At 37.6% G+C, this 17,383-nt stretch overlaps 1 protein-coding gene across 3 annotated transcripts in view; it reads left to right on the forward strand.

Annotated features, from left to right (window-relative positions):
* Positions 1-6,526: 6,526 nt before the first annotated feature.
* itpkb (inositol-trisphosphate 3-kinase B) overlaps positions 6,527-17,383 on the forward strand; it is a 28,575-nt gene continuing 17,718 nt past the window's right edge. Inside the window, exons 1-5 of one of the 3 annotated variants that reach the window (XM_041976172.1) lie at positions 6,527-7,031; positions 10,877-11,051; positions 11,365-11,515; positions 12,151-12,426; positions 13,078-14,019. In XM_041976172.1, the coding sequence (XP_041832106.1) occupies positions 11,005-11,051; positions 11,365-11,515; positions 12,151-12,426; positions 13,078-14,019 (1,416 nt within the window). In that variant the 5' untranslated portion in view covers positions 6,527-7,031; positions 10,877-11,004. The remainder of the gene's footprint in view (positions 7,032-10,876; positions 11,052-11,364; positions 11,516-12,150; positions 12,427-13,077; positions 14,020-17,383) is intronic. The other 2 variants (XM_041976174.1, XM_041976173.1) reach the window with 2 other exon arrangements.

A 17,383-nucleotide genomic window follows, 5' to 3' on the forward strand; every position in this document is an offset into this window, starting at 1 on the left:
CAGTAAGTGTATCTCTGCAACAGTTTAAACAAGAGAACTGTGTTGTGTGCTTACGTGTGAATATAGTCACAAATGTCTACGCTTTACACCCTTAAACTATGAGACTTCATGGAGCAAAAATGCTTCTACAGGAGGAGTCTGGAGTATTTAGCCATATAAAGAACTTGTTCAAGAATCAAGTGGATTTCAGAGGGTGGAGATAAGGCAGTTTAAGTTTGTAAGGTAACAATAAACACAACAAAACAAAAATCTATCTAGAAAAAAATCAAAACGCTTTCCATTATAATGGAAACTAATGGATTAATAAACCAAAACCACCTGTTTTTGCAACACCTGGAACCACATTAGTAGCATGCTTAAAGAAAAGCTTGAAGAAAAGCTAATAGTGACTTTTAACTGTTTGGAATGAATTTTATTTACTAGATGGCTCATTTGGATGATAAATTTGCAACAACTAATCAAACACTTTAAATAAAGTTGCTAGAAGTTTCCACGGCTTGCAATGTGGCCAGACACTGTGGGAAACTGTACTGCTATGAAAAAAAAAAAGGTTCTTCTGTTTCAGTGTTATCTTTCCACCATTTGAAGGAAAATAATTGAGGTAAATGGTTTGAATTCCATTTGTCTAATTAGTCTCTGTGTTGGCCCTGTGATGAACTGGCTACCTCTCCAGGGTGTACCCTGCATCTCCCCACACAGCTGCTGGGATAGACTCCAGCATCCCTGCCCCTTGACCTTGCATTGGATTAAATTGAGTATAGAAAATAGATGAATTTCCCAATGGAAATAGGATTCCTTGCCTTCTGTTTTTATTTAGATTTGGCACAAATACCAACTTTTTTACAAAAAAAGAACAAGGTCTATTTTCCAAATGGTGTCTGGACCTTTTCTACAGATTTCATATCAGAAGCTTTAACATTACAGCAGCACCCAGAGTCCCTAAAACAGAGTTTGAGAGTTTAATTAAAAACCCTCAAAGTCAAGGCTGCAAAATGATTTAATTCATAATTTTTTTAAAAGTAAAACATCACAAACTATCAACTAAAATCACAAACAGTATTTTAAAATGTGGTACAGACCGATTTGGGAAGTTTTTATTTTTCAGATTATATGTGTGGTTCCAGACAGATGATTTGCGACTCGCAGTTGGCTGGACAGCTGGATGCTCTTCCATCCCTCTCTCAGCTGAACTTTTCAGCATGCTGCTCAACCAGCTAGTGGCTCCTCAGCTGTTTGCCAGCTGAGCAGTTTGGTCCTTTGACAACTTTGCAAACGTGTAATGCGATCACTTGGTTTTGAGCTAAATGAATTATCAAAACTTGTATGTTAATCCTTAGATTAACTTATGCCATTTGTATCCAAATTAACTAGTAAAGCCTCTTAGACAAATAGTGGACAGTTGTTTCAGGAGCAGAAGAAACAAGAAGCTTAGTGTATTTAGGTTTGAGTAATGATCTTGTCATAGCTTAAAAACCCTAAACCTAATGTGTATTATAAAAAACATCTAACTAGGTTGTATAAGTTTATCAAATAACCACTTCAGTTTTTTTTTTTTTTAACATAATCTAACTACTTATATAAAGTGAGGCAGATGGGGCTTTACCTAAATACTCATGGATGCTTTGGTGAGACACTCTTGGATGGCAGTTCATCAAATAATTTCCCAAACCAAAATGAAAAATTGGATAATAAACTGTTTTCAGATTTGTGCTCAACAACAGAAAAAAACAACAAACTGGTGAGACATCTAGATTTGTTTTAATTTTTTATCTGAGACAAGCTGTGTGATCCAGATGTTATCTCTGCTTTGTGTATGCTGTGTTGATTGCATGTCTAAAACTGTGATGAACTTATTTGACGATAATGATGATAACATATAACAGATAACATATCCTTACTTTTTTTTTTTTTTGCATGTGAAAAAACTGTAAATGTGTCAAAAAAATATAAAAATGTGCAAAACTCTTGATATTGAACAGCTGTGGAGTGATAGACTTTGCAAAAATTTCTACAGGTGTTTCTCAAAGTCATAATCCATCTCCCAGTGTGAGCTTAAATGGCCCTTATATATAAGAGATCTGACTCTCCCAAGCTTGAGACCATGCCTGAAAAGCAAATATGACCTGGTATGCTAAACTCTTCTGGATGTCGTTCCACTGAGTTTACATACCCTGTAGGATAACAATCTAATTTTCAAGTCCTATCATATAAAGTAGTGATATATCGCTTACATGTGTCAGACATCATGACACAAGATGATTGAAAGAACTGTGGCCAAGGCCATCGTTTGAACAAAAGAGGACGCTGAAGCCTTTCAGCTCAAGTGTAACTACACACCAGCTCCAGATATTCTGTTCATGGACTAGTTATTCAGTGACTGTTACTCTAACATGACTGCATGCTCAGGATTTAATTTAATTGGAAATTCAATAGTCTGTTGGTTTCTTTAGCTAAGCATTTTTTTGTAAACTGGCATAATATGAATTAGAGGCACTTATGATGAATTTGACTAATTTGGACTGTAATGAATTTGACTGAACTGTAGTGTAACTACACTGAATTTGACTCGATCTTTAAAGTATCATACAATGACATTTATTGTGCATTGATTTTTTTTTACATGGATTTCTTGCTTACAAACATTACTTCATTCAAAAGGCAAAACCTAAATCATAAAAAGGAATCTGATAATATTTCTGAATGATCTTACCTGTCTTTTATGCTAATTGTGGAAAGCATGGTGGGAATGTTAGATTACTGGGCTCAATACGTAATAATATTCAGGACAAGTTATACTTTACAACCCGCCACATTTAACAGAAATGGCCCGAAAAGATACTTCAAACCATTTTTTCTCACTTTTTTCAGTAAGTTTGATTTTAGATTCGTTCACTGTCACTGTAGGAGCCCCGAAATTCCATGATGTTGTAATAATTATAATAGATGGTGAGGTCTAAATTAACAATATATCTGGTTTTAACCCCTAACCCTCCACTCACTGATTACTATGTTCTACTACCTGAACCACTGCTGCCCTCTGATTGGTAAATTTAACTGCCTTTTATCGCACTTTAAGAGTTTGGTTCTGCCAAATAAACCAGGTTGATGATGACTTCCTGCCCTCTAGCTGAACATGCACCTCTGTCATCAATACTTTACCTGCACAAGCACTTATTGCACATTTGGCTCCAAGGTAAACCTCTCTGACAAGGCTCTCATTCAGGAGGTCTTAGGAAACTTGACTAGAATGAAGATCAAAACTGCAAATGGACATTTTCTAATTTATTCATATTTGAACAGAAACATAACTAAGTGATTTACACAGTTAAAATGTTGCTTGTTTATATTATCAGGTAATACTGGAGAGGTACTGTTGTCATGACTTAAATACCAGACTGACATTCCTTTAGGTTTATGTAAAATATATTTATCTTTAAGACTTTAAAATGTAGACATGTAGGTTATGAATGGACATTGCAAACTTGGAAATTTCACACAATTTATCTAAATTATGATCATTTCACATTTAAATCTTTGAAAACAATTTTATCTCTCTTAAAAACACATCTACCAGGTTGTCTGTTTCCAGCCCAGCCAGTGATGGGTGTCTGAACCAGTTCACATTTTCTAAACAAGCCACAGTCCATCCGCTTATATCAAATAAAGTAACCTTCACTAGGAATTTTAAACCAGCCAAAGATAGATAATAACATTCTTTGAGAACTTAACAGGTTCACATGGTCTTCTGTAAAGCTCCATTCCTGATTTTTGTTTACCACAAACAGGTTTAATTTATCCCAACCAATGCATAATTTTCATTGTGTTTCTTGAGTACTTCATAAGCCTGAAGGAAGACCAGTACTGATGTCTACGGAGAAGTGGGTTTTTCTCGTCGACTGAGAGGCTGACATCCAATGGAGAAGCCTTTAACGCCAAAAACAGATGTGTGCCCAGGTTTCTGAATGCACCACATCTAACATGTTTGCATTATCACAGATAAGCTTCACCAAAGCTGCCATCAAGCAAATGAGCAAAAAAGATTTTGTCTTCACTTTAAGAAAAGCAGTCTGATGAATGTAAATTGTTCTTCCAATGAAAGTCCGACAACAGCAGGCAAAACTGGAGTATTTTTTTCCAATTATTCACACATTTATATGTATGATAATTTTGAACTGTGTTTTTTTAAATTGTGTAAAAACATAGAAATCAAAAGCACAGCGAAGATTGGAGAAATCAGATGGTAACAATTTACTGGCAGCATGCAATACACTGAGAGACCACTAGAGGGAAGCAGCTCCCTCTTGCATCATTAGCCACCTTTGAACCCAGGACAAAGTAGGTGGAGTTTTACATTTCACTATATTTTGATCAAGTATTATTAACTTAAAATGAAATTAAATAGGCAATAAGAAGAATTTTCTGTGGAATATATACAACAGAGTTATATAACTCATTTCCAGCTATTGTTTTTGCTCCATTCCAAATAATCACATAAGCCAAAAAGACGCAACAAAGACTTGCCCAGCAGCCATCTGTGTCCTCACATCCTTCAGAAGTGCTTCCTGTCTCAAAGTGGAAATATAGATGGGAGTTTCATCTTTGTATCCATGGAGAGAAGCTGATCCATTGTTCTTTTAGGGCAGCTGCTCTGGTGCCATTTCAGATCTCAGAAGGTGCCAACCTTCTGGTGATTTATACTTCACTGAACAAAACAAACAAACACACAAAAAACTTGCTTTAAGCCAAATCAAATCTGTGTCCACCGAGCCACCTCTTTGGCCCCTTGCTCTATCTTTCAGTATTCTTCCTTAGTCAAGTACTCAAGTAAAGTTTCTGCATATTAAAAATTCAACATAATAAGTTTGACCAGAGCTTGCTCACAAGTATTTTAATATCCAAATGCATCAGTCATTTTAAATATGGCTGAATGAGACATTATTTAAGCTTTTTCATTATCAATTTTTGTGACTTGCATTTTAATTTAACACAAACAATATGGTACTGTTGTCTTGGTCACTTTTCTGTTAAAAAAAATCCAGTGCTGTGGATGGAGAATTCATTTTACTACCTCTGCATTGCTGGCCGCATTCAAATCAACAGTTTCCCTGCACGGCTCTCATTACAGGCATCCAGACACTGAGTAAACAAATATTCAAACATGGACACAAAAACACGGACACAATAGCACAATTATCTTTAATCTAATCTTATGTTTTGTTTTTTTGTTCTTTTATTATTTGTTCAATTCAGTTTAAGTGTATACTTAATTATTACAAATACTAAGCAGTACCTCATTTGAGTATCTGATCTGTGGCATCACAAAAACAGAAGTTAGGAAGCAAATAAGGCACTGTTATTTACCTTACAGAGGTATGATATGAGGAGAATGATATTGTACCGTTTAAAGAAGAATGTAAATTATATGCTTATTTTCTTTAAGAAATATGTCAGACACTTCAGAATTTGGCTTCACTGATCAATGAATTGACTGGGGTTCAAATTATCTGGGGTAGCTGACATGTGGGTGTGGAAGGTCTTCAATTAAGGCTCTGTTAGTCAGTGCTATAGCTTTAATTGTTCGCAGTTGTTGTTTTTTTTTTGTTTTTTTTTTCCAGCAGGTGTGGCCTAATGGAGACACCCCATGCACCCATACTGAAAGATAGATTAATATGAAGGATGCATTGTGGACATTTTGATAAAGGCAGATATGGAATCCTGTCTAAAATCCAGTGAAATCTCTCACAGGCTGCATGGTATCTATTGTGAAGTTGCTCCATATTTGCAAATAATTTGCTCTTTCAGTGTTGTAGAGTGATGGCTACTCATGACATTCAGCTTAGTTAAATATTATTTTGAGATATAGTTTTTATGCTACATTAGACTAATATAAAACTGTACATACTAAATGTACAATCCACATAAAAATGTATTACCATAAGTGTAATATGCAGATTAAAGTAAAAGTTAATAGGGAAACAAGCTGCATCACTATTGGCATTTACCCTACTGAACACAAACAAATAATGCATAACAGAATGCCAGTCATATAACTTGAGCTACACAGAATCATAATACAATTTGAAAAAGACAAATCTCTAAATAATACATTCTTTTTATTTTTTCATTTTGTCCTACATAACCTGCAGATTTTGGTATCATTTTAATGGTTCTACTTGTAGGTCTTCCTTTATTAACTCCAGTAACCACCTATTTCAAGCCTGGAAAATTAGGTGGAAGAGTACTACAGCTGTAGTAACACCAGTTATTTCACTTCTGATTCAGTTTGTCTCTTTTAATTGAGTTCACGCGTGCACGTGTTTGAGGGTTTCCCCAGACTGCACGTGCATATACAATCTTGTAAAAAAAAGAAAGACGAAGAAAAAAAGTGTCTCTCCTCTCAGCTTTTCAGTTGTTGTTTTTTTTCTTCTTCTTCTTCTTTTTTTTTTTTTTTTTTTTTTTAAATCCTTCCAATGAACCGAGTCCGTGAGAGAGAGGGAGAGTTAAGCAGCGCTTGTAGCTTCCGGCTTCAGACTCGTAGACGCACAACGCCGCTGCACTACCAACACAGAGGTGTCGAGCAACGCCTGACAACAAAACATCTCACCGTGAAAACTACACATCCTCAAGGCAGGCTACGGAGGGGTTTCCGCTGGACGGCCCAAGAAGCTGGGAGGGTTTTTTTTTGGGGTCGAAAGCAGCTAGATGTTTGTGGAAGATAAAGGCATTTTGAGAGGTTTTTCTTACGCGGAGGAGGATTTTTTTGTGTGAAGGAAAAAGAAAAAGGTGAAGAAGCGAAAAATAAAACCAACTGCTGCGTCGAAATGAGTTTGCTCAGGATAAAATAATGATAACTTAAAAACATAAACTGCAAAGAAAACAGTAAGTTTGCGGACTGCGGCTATTTTGCATCAGACTCGGTGACAGAGGAGACTACTCTGCGGGAATTTGCTTGTTGTTAGTGTCTGGCTGTGATATTACTCAGTGATAAAAAGTGTCCCGGAGTAGCCTAGGAGTGGACGAGACGATACTAGGTAAGATAACACTGGGCTACTGTCATGTCAGCACCTCCATCTGTAAACATTATTGTTACTGGATGTTTTATTTGTTGTTATTACGCTTTAATAACATCTCGACAGGCTGGAGAAGAGCAGAGAAGTTGTACAGAAAATAGGCCTGCACATCCTTTTAGTTCCTCGTGAAGTCAAACTATGTGAGGAATTTTGAAATGAGTGTATCCTTAGACAAATATTTCCTTAAATTAGACCCTCCTTGCGAGATTTCTCCTTATTATATTGATGTTTAGGGATGTTTTTCTCGGCTGTGCAAAGATAAACACTACTCTATACTCATTCCCAGTCCTATTATTTTTTCTTTAAAAAAGGTTTTAAACACCTTATTTAAACATTTTAAATGCCAAAAGTTTGTAATGTGCCGGTTTACAGTAGTTTAAATATTACAATATTAGTTTTTACAGATTTTGTAAAAACATAGTTGACTTAAATGAGATGTTTTGTTTAATTGAACTACAGAAAGATGTTTTAGGAAAAAATTGTTTTCTGGAACTTGAGTGGGCTAAATATATTACCGGATCCTAATCTGGCTGTAAGAAATGCATCCAAGTATTGAGAGATTATGAATTTAATCAGGTCAAAGATTATTTAAATTTCTGAAACTAAAGATTATTTTCTTCTAAATCAATTAGAACAGCCAAACACATCTGTCATATTTATTTTAGCCTCATTAACCTGTGAAATCAGATTGTTTCATCCTAATCAAGGTTTCAGAACCCCAGAGTATTTTTTATATGATTAGACAGAAAATACGCATTTAGGAAATGATAAAACAAACAAATATATTTGTCTAAAAATTTATTTCACCTAACAATTGTTTAATATCATTCTGTTACAACTGACGTAGTGTATATAATTTCAACTTTAGGCCTTGGGTTCTTCACCACTGAACTTTAGGTGGGATGATGAATTTGATGAGTAATTGGTAGGAGTGGGACAATATGAATACAGTTTTCTGCTGTGGAATGTGTAATTTTGTATTCCGCACTATTCATTTTTTTATATTTGTTGTGGGAAATTTGTAGAAAATACACATCCATTGTGTCATTGACAGGAACAAATATATCCATGTGATATTGGTGGAAAAATGATATAAAAATGTAGTTTGCCATTATTTTGTCACACTTATTGACATGTAGCTTCCCGCAGCTAGCTGACACACCTATATATATTATATTAAACTGATTTTAATGCTCTGATAAACAACATGGGAGAGAGTTTTGCATGTCACTGTAACATATCCTCTCATCGATGTAACCAAGAGGGTTATAATATCTGCTTATAAAATCCAAGGAACAGTCACTGCAGGCCTTTCTGAACTTCTCCATCACATTTTCTTTTTGGGAAACTGTATGTAGGTTTATTGCCCACTTGTGTAGGCAAGTGGATGGTTTGAATGCTTATGCAGTCCCACTCAATATGACAAATTAGGCTGAGCTGAAGCACATGCAACGCTCTGAAGTGCTTTAAGTGCACTAAACCTAGTGTAAAGACAGCAGTGTTTGTTGCATCTTTGATCAGTATGTGCGCTAAGAGGAGCACATTTGTTAGTGGCCTTAGAGGTTGATGCATCAAAGTGGTTTATTGGAGGGATGCAGATGATTGTTTGCTTTTCTGTTCTGTTTAATGGCCGCTTTCAGTTGTTGATTTGCTACCACGATAAATGCATGTGTATAATATCTTTATAGACAATCTATAATGAAGATGGAGACAGAGAGGTAAAGACTAGCACTGAAGAAGCAAAATATCTGTTATAGATATTCAGACTTCTCTGCTTTCTTTCATGAGCTATACTTCCCCATTTGTGTGCTGGTGTGGTGCAGTTGATGTCCTCAGATCTACAAATGTATGATGGACCAGTCAGGACAGGTTTTTGAAGAAGATCTCCTTTTTAAAATAATTTTTTCTTTTGTATTCACTTCATTAGGCTTATTCCTTTACAGAATTCAGAGTTTTTAGCCAGCACAAAGAGGTGTAAAAGTTTGTGTCATTTTCACTTGTGGACATTAGTGTCATACAAAAAAGGCAAAGTAATTATGCAGTGTGACAAAAACAAAACAAAAACAGCATTCGGGCTTAGAAAGACTCCCAAGAGTCAGGGAGGCCATTTAGATTGTTTTTCTATATCTTACTAACTGCGTCACTCCCAAGTAAGGAAATCCCATGTTTATTCCATGGTTCATGAGCTGAAATCTAAAGTTATCTAGACTCTAAACACATGCCAAGACAGTGTCTGGTAGCCCAACACATGACATGAATACTGAAATACTTCAGTGAGCTCAAGAACTGGACCATAAAAGTCTTAAAAAGCATTTGATTAATATACAAAGGGCTTTAGTTTTACCATCAGAGGAGAAAAGTGCTCAATATTTACCCTTAGTCTTTTCAAATCTTTTCATTTCAAACATTCAAGTGTTTAATAGAAATTATTTGTGTGAAGTTAAGGCTGACAGATCAGAACAGCAACAATGGCTGACTTGCTCTCAAAGCTCAACCAGCTCTTCGAAACATCCCATTTGTCTGAACATGTGGACATAACTGAGATTTTAATGCTTCAAAAGACTTTGGCTCCTGGGGATGATAAAGCTGACATTTATTCTGAAAAATGTGCCTTTTGGAAAAGAGAAAATACTTTCTGCAAATGATGCACAGTTGATCACTGTGCATTGAATACCACTTGTCAAATCCCATTGCACTGTGAAGCTTATTTGCATAGCTTATTTTACAGCAGGACATGATATCACAACCTATTATTAATCGCTTGAACTTATCCACAGACAGAACATAGGCTGTGCTATGACTGTGCATGTCCATTCGATTTGCTCTGCAAATTGCAGGGTCCTTCTCTGCTGTTAACCTCTTTTCTGAGATGGTTCAGGAACAAAAAATGCCTTCTTTTAGTTGGAAAGCATACAAACCCCATGTACTGCTGCAAACAGAAAACTGATTGCATAGTTGTATTTAAAAGCCATTTCCCAACTAAATGATCCAGTCATTTCAAGGTAATAATGCATGTGACAAGAGAGCCTAAGTTTCAAAACTTCCATGCAAACTTTCCCAATTTAAGCCACAGTGGGTGTTTTGTCTGTAAAAGGGCACCAGTTCTGTGACTGTGTGCACATCTTTATCTGCATCACTACATAACAAGGAGTTTCTGCACGTCCTCCACTTCCTTTCTCACTGTCCCTTTGTATGTCTGTCATTCTGCCTTTTTTAATGTTTCTCCATCATTTTCCCACTGAAGTTTTTTTTTACTTAAAATTATGAGGGTTTGATGAGATTATTCTCAAGTTTAGTGTTCAAACTTAATACACGTTTTTATACAGTTAAGTGTGTAAACCTCTAAGAAGTTTCAGTGGTATATGGTGTAAAATAAGAGGGAAAACTACACTGGGCTTTATGCTCTTTGTTTCAGCTAAGCGTGATAAACATCTCTATGCTTGAATGGAACATTGAATGAAGAAAAGGCTAATTATTTCCAGTATGTCAGGCGTTTTACTGGCTCATTTTTTTTGCATTATTAATGCCTTTACCTCCCTTTCTCTGCATGTTTGCTTTCTCTTTTGTTATTTTCAGTTATATTCTTTCTAGTACCGGTGCCACTACAGGAATAATCCTTTTGTCAGGGACACAGTTTTGGATTGGCTTTTTATGAATGAAAAATCTGACTTCTTATATCTCCCCTTTTTGGTAAAGGATTCTAATCTAAAGTGATTATTCTCAAAGAACCTTTTTATCTTTCATTACTTGCTCAAATTAGTCATAATTACAAAAGGTAAAGACAGTCAAGTTAACTTTTCTTGCAGTGTGGAGCCGCTGCTGCTACCTGGATGCAGAGAAAACACTGAAAGCTGTTCCGTAGACCTCCCTGCAGCCTCAGGGGACATAGTCAGATGTGTACCCAGCATTCAGAACCCCGGGCCTGGCCGCGGGGATGGCAGCCTCTGCCTTGAACCGTAACAGTCTTGGAGTCATGAACAGGTACATCTATTCTTTGCTTTAAATGGTAGAGGAAATGCATACCTTAAACATGTTTGTTCACTACAGTTTGTTCTAGCTCAAAGGCTGTTAGACCAGACTAACAAGATCATGTTTTATCTTTAGTGCATCAGAGTATTCAGCAATTCTCTTGTCAATGATGAACAGGCACATAGTAATCCTCTTAAAGTAGTATATTAATTAATTTGCGTAATAAGATGTATAATCAGTGTTTTTAATACATGTGGCGGCCTGTTGAGCTGCGCATTTCTTTTTACATAAAGATAAATCAACTTGATCGTTTTTATTTCTGCAGCAGTAATCAGTTTCACACCCAGCCAGGCTCCTCTAGCACCACCTCTCGAACCAGAACCAGCCCAGTGGCCCGGCCTGTGTTGCCGGTCCCTGATCGAAGCACCTACTGTCATTTACTGGGTGGAGGTCTCTACAGCCCAACAAGCCCTAAGGTAACCTAGTTACCGCATCTGCCCTGAGAGAGCTCAGACTGAAAACACAACCTACCTATTCTGTAAAATGTCCTCACCTAGACCAGTGGTCCCTAAACCCTGATCCTCGAGGCCCACTTTCCTGCAGGTATTAGATGTCTCCCTGCTGCAACACACCTGATTCAAAATAAATGGATCTCTAACAAGCTCTGCACAAGTCTGCTAATGATCCATTAATTTGAGTCAGGTGTGTTGTGGCAGGGAAACCTCGAAGTTCTGCAGGACAGTGGGCCTTGAGGACCAGAGTTGGGGATCCCTGGCCTACACCACCAAATTTTGTGTTACTTGCATTAAGACAAGTCTTTGTGTTTAGAGTTTTGTAATTAATTCCAAAATTTTAAATAGTTTAAATTGTAAGGTGTCTCTCACTGTATTACCCTACTGTACCCTTTTACTTTATTGTTTTACTAAAATAGATTAAAACACCACCAAAACTCACAACTAAACATCAGGAAACATAAATAGCCCTTTATGTTTGTACAAAGTGCAGCTAAATAACCAAAGCTTATTTTCACTTAGCTTGTATATTTACTTAATTCTGATATGAATAGATAATTATGGGCACCCCTAATCCTGTCTGGTTTTTCTTCCCTCAGGCGAGCCCCCGATCTCAGGGCCAGACATTCATCTTCCCAGCTCCATCCTCACTCTATCCCAGTCCTACACGTCATCCTCTCTCCCCTACAGCACGAAGTCCAGAGCGCCTGGGGGTCAATGTGGGTCAGCGCGTCCGACGCCTGAGCGGTGAAGAGGTAGGGGAAGGAGACGGGCAGGAGGAGAGAGGAGGAGAGACAAGAGGAGGCGGGAGGCAAGAGGAGAGGAGACGTCAGGCACAGCTGCTGCAGATCCACAGAGAGCTGCAGAACGTTGAGGTGACTTCATTTACTTTTATACTAACCGTCTTTATAATACCAAATAAACAAAGCTCCAGACAATATACGGTGCTGGATTCAATTTTTGAAGGATTTTCTTCTTTTTTTTGATTTGGTAACCACATGATAATACCAGTAAGAGCTGTTGTTGCTGATTTACACTAGGTGATGCAACAGTTACTCCAACTTTGAAAGCAGAGTAGGGCAAATCACACATGTTTGGACTCTCGCTGTTCTCAGCTGCTTCTTTGTTGTGTTTTTGTGATAGGGAAGCTGGAAAAAATGTGCAATGAAATTGGAAGGATGTTTCTCAGTTTATATAGTGAAAAAATACGAATTTCCAATTTCACAATCCATTTTTGTTCTCCGTAGCATCCATTAGTGAGTACACATTTAAAACTTTTAGGAAAGTCACAGAAAGAATTTAAAGCTTGACAACAGTTTGCTTCAAAATGGTCTGTCTAATACAATGATAGAAAAAACAAGGTAAACTAAGTCTTTTTCCATTTCTTTTCTCTTTCTCTCTCATCAGTTGAGGTTCTGCTGGTGTGAGAACACTTCTTAATATGGAAAAAAAAGCATTAAAGTGAATGTATTTACAGTTAGACCAAACTGTAACCAAATTGTGCCCTCATTCTCTGTCTCTTTTAGGTCAGGGGTAAAGTGGGCATTTTTGAGGCTCACATTTCTACAATTCGTGCCCAGGTGCTTAATACCGAGCTCCAGCGAAGCCCTCGGTCTTCCAGACGAGGATCTAGTGAAACCCCTTCCCATCCCAACCAAGGAAACAAAGTTCTTGAAAACCCAATGACCCACCCACACGTGACTAAAGTTCCCTGTGTTGTCCAAAATGGCAAAGAAGTGGAGGAAGGAAGGACAGGAGAAAGAGGAGGAGAAGGGGATAAAGTCGGGGACAACAGTGCTACTAAAACAAATATGGAGAACAAGACACTGGTTGAACAAAATGACTGTCACTCAGAAACAGCTGCGCAAACTCCTCGTGCTGACAGACTTTTTGTGCATGGCTTACCTGAAGCATCAACAAAAGATGCAGGAACAGATCATGAGATGAAAGGACAAGTGCTGAGAGAAAGAGAGGAAGAGAAAGAGCGACAAGAGATGGAAAACAAACAAATGGTTGGAGATGACAAAGAAAGGACAGATGAGAATAAAGACCCGTGGTGTTCAAAAGTGCTGCTTCAGCCAGAGAGAGACATGTTGGACGCTAACCCTGCAAAAGCCGTTTTACCTCAGGTTCAAATCAGTGAGAGCCCCCCGTGCTTGCTGGACATTGCTGATCATACCCCCAACCACTCTCCCTCCATCCCTGCAGTCATAATAACTGACCACGGTTTAGAGACACAACTTCAAACTACTGAAGGCCCTAGCTCAGACCAGGGACTATCCTGCTCCCCTAGCCCCTCTTCTAGTCCCATTCCAAACTCCTCCTCTCGCAGGAAGCTGTCTTCTTCCTCCGCTTCCTCAGCTGGTTTCTCTTCTTCCTGGGAGGAGTCAGAGGAGGACATTTCCAGTGATACAGAGAAGGGAGAGCATCTTCTCAACCCTGCTTTCCTCAGTTCTCAACAGAAAGCAGTAAGTAAATCCAAAATTTGTGTCTACATGTGTGTGTGGGGGTGTAGCGACATGATTTCAGAAGTCAGTGACAACGTAAACTCTCCTCAGGGCTCGCTCTTCTATATCTATATGAGCAAGGTCGGTAGGGCAGCTGAATTTTCTATGAAATTAACCCTCTAAAAGACCAAACCAGTGGTTTAGCGAAATGAACCTACAAACATAGTCATGTTCACACTGCTAAGCAGTAAATGCAAATTTTTCAAACTTTCTAAGAGCTCTGTGGCTTCTTGGTTCCCTTTACTAAACTATCAAAGTCGATTCAAATGAAAGAGACTTGATTAGTGCTGCTAATGCACCATAATGAAACACATCTTCTGTGTTTTTGTTTAAGGATGTTTTTTTCAAGTGTGAAAGACTTAGCAGTATTTAGTGTTGTACTTGTAGGAAGCACAGACTCGGTTCAGAGAATCAGAGAGGAATCCTAACTGGGCAGCTTTTTCCCTTTTTTTTTTATTTTTGATTTACAAACTGTAATTGTTAAAGAGTTTTGAGGGGATTTTATATAAAAAATGGTAGGAAAAAATTGTCAAAATGATAATGTAAAATGCAATTTGGCTAAATGAAGTAGGAATATACGTATATATACACTGAACAGTGGTGCACCTTTTGTTTTAACCCCAAGTGGAAAGTGATGTAATTATCAGCTGATGTTCATGGACATAGATGTGGCCATCCTGCCAAGTTTGACAGGTCGACCATGTCCCTTGCTGTCCGCCTGCTGTTTCAGGATGTTGCTCCAGGTCGCTCCAGGTGCTCCATAATCCTGATGTCTGTTGTTTTCAGCGCAGATGATCCTGGCATTTTCCCAGTCCATAAAATGATTTTCCGGCTAGCAATAGTCCGTGATGGCCGATTTCATATTTTCCTGTAGCACCGGTTGTTTCATTGGTCTTGTCTTTCTGATTGTGCTTTCTTTTTTTACATTTGTTGTGATATTCAGTTTTGCGTGTGCTGAGTTTTCGTCCTGTTTCGCCTATGCATGTTTAATTGAAGGACTGACATGGAGTTTTATGTAAGGTATGACAGGTGTGCTGATGTGATGCTTATTCGTTGCCCTTTGGATGCGCTCTGTGTCATCCCTGTCGTACAGAAGAAAGACCGCGACTTTGGTTTCTGTTTTGTTTTTTTGTTTTTTTTTCTTTTTTGCTACCTGGGTGTGTTCTTTTTGTTTGACCTGTTGTCATCCCTTCTCTGGTGCCCATTTTGGATTTTGGCAGGTTTCTTTGTTGAGCCATATTCTTTCCATTTTATGATGATGATGATAAATTTAATTGTCCTCCTCATTTAGGAGCTTCACACCAAAGGGTGTGAATACGATTTAGCTTTTTATTTTTTAGATTTAATGTATTTCTTTTTATTTCACTTAACCAATTTGGACTATTTTTCGAAGTTATTTTTTTCCATAAAATCTTCCAAAAATGCCTGTAGAAAAAAGCCATAGAATACTTAACCAGGAAGTCTCACTGAGATTCAGAATCTCTTTTACATGAGCAACAGAACTTACAACAGTGACACATGGGAGCAAATCCATAGCATCGAGATCAACCCAACTTTAAAAAATTAATAGAATTTTGAGTTAGATTTTTATACTCTTGTTTTAATTTGTACTACATCAAACAGTTACTTTGCCATTATTTTCTCAAAGAATATTAGTGTTGCTACATATCATACATGCATGATGAAAGTGCAGTGTGTCCTGCCACTGAGTTGCTAAGTCTACCAAGTGTTGTGTCAGACTTGTTGTGTAGCTTACTGCTCTGCCATGATTGAAAACTAGCATGTGTTTATGCTTTTCCAGGCTTTTGACTCATTTTTGCTGACTCATGGTGGGTATTTTTGGATTAAGCTGTCAGAATCATAAGTCACAGCTAATCAGCAGCTGGATATGTTGTGCCGACTCCTTCAATTCAACGATGTTGTGCAACACAGGCACATGTTTGACAGTTTGTACACTTGTGCTTATAAATGTTTATTAATTGATCTCACAGCGGAAAACAATATTAGCCAGCTCATAAAAGTATCATTCTTCCGTGCCAGGCTTGGTTGTTCATTCTCATCAGAAGATCAAGCTGGGACATCAGCAAAAATACATTAGTTACATTTCCTATTTCCTGAATAAATGATTGGATTAACCTGAATGTTAGTGTAAGAAAATTAAATTAGGCTTATTGGTAACTGTAAGTGTGTTAGCATGTTTTCTCATTTTGAAGTGGGACCATCGCCTGAATAATTAGTCTTGAATGTGTTTTTAAATTCTTCATCATCCAGTGTGAGATAACACTAAGACTTTAACTAGAAAGCAACTGAAACTCTTTCTTTTTAAATTTGTGAAATATCTCAGACGTCTCATCCAAGAGGCTTCTAACAGACTGAGGGGGAGTCAGGTATTAGTGATGCCACAAGTGGCTTGAATACCTGGGACTCTAACCAATGAGGTATAACTTCTGTTTAGGCCCTTGGCATATTCTTAAATGCTTACAGCCATGCTTTTACACCAAGTATAGTCACCCTGTTTGCTTGACTTGTTCCTGGTTAAAATATCTCAAAAATGTGGAATCCAAGGGCCTCTATTGATCATGACAGAACCTCCACTTATCCCCTTATAATGATTTAGTGGGATGAACGTTCATTGTCAAGTGTATTGCAGGTGTGCTGATTAGCTGATAAAGTGAGCACATGAAACTAGCAATGTGCCTCTGCTTCACTGAGCTTGTTTTTACTACACCGTCATCTTTGAAGAGAATTCAAATCTAGTTAGTGTTTTTTTTCCCTGGAAAGAGTTTGTCTCAACTTGTATCTTCGGTCCTGATATTCCTTGGTTTATAGCATGTAATAGTCACAGTGAAAAGCAATCACAGTCACTTTTGCAACATATTTTTAAACATACTGTAGAGATTGTACACGGACACAAAGAAAGAAAAATCACCGTCATTGATAAAGATCATTCAAGTAAGGAAGGAAGATTAAGCCATGCGTGTAGGATGGCATGTCTTGGTAAACTAGTTTCAGAAGCCCCTCAGTGTGTACCTTATTTGTCTGTCTGAATGTGTCTGTGCATGTTTCTGAGTGCTGTGTCATGTTGGCCTGCTCTCTCTGCCTGAGTAAGTTTTAAAACAGACAGTAACAAAGCTATGTCCCAACCTGTGTGTATGGAGGTGTTTATTTTCTTTCTTTCTTTCTTTTATTTATCTGTTTAGCATGTAGTGATGTTTTTTATTGTGTGTGTGTGTGCTTGGCAGAAAAAGGAAAAGCAGGAGAATTTTCTGATCTCAAATGCTTTTCATTGGTTTTGCCTGCATTTGGATGCAGTTAAAATAAAAGG

Source organism: Melanotaenia boesemani, chromosome 22 (assembly GCF_017639745.1).
Source record: "Melanotaenia boesemani isolate fMelBoe1 chromosome 22, fMelBoe1.pri, whole genome shotgun sequence".
Lineage (NCBI taxonomy): Eukaryota > Metazoa > Chordata > Actinopteri > Atheriniformes > Melanotaeniidae > Melanotaenia > Melanotaenia boesemani.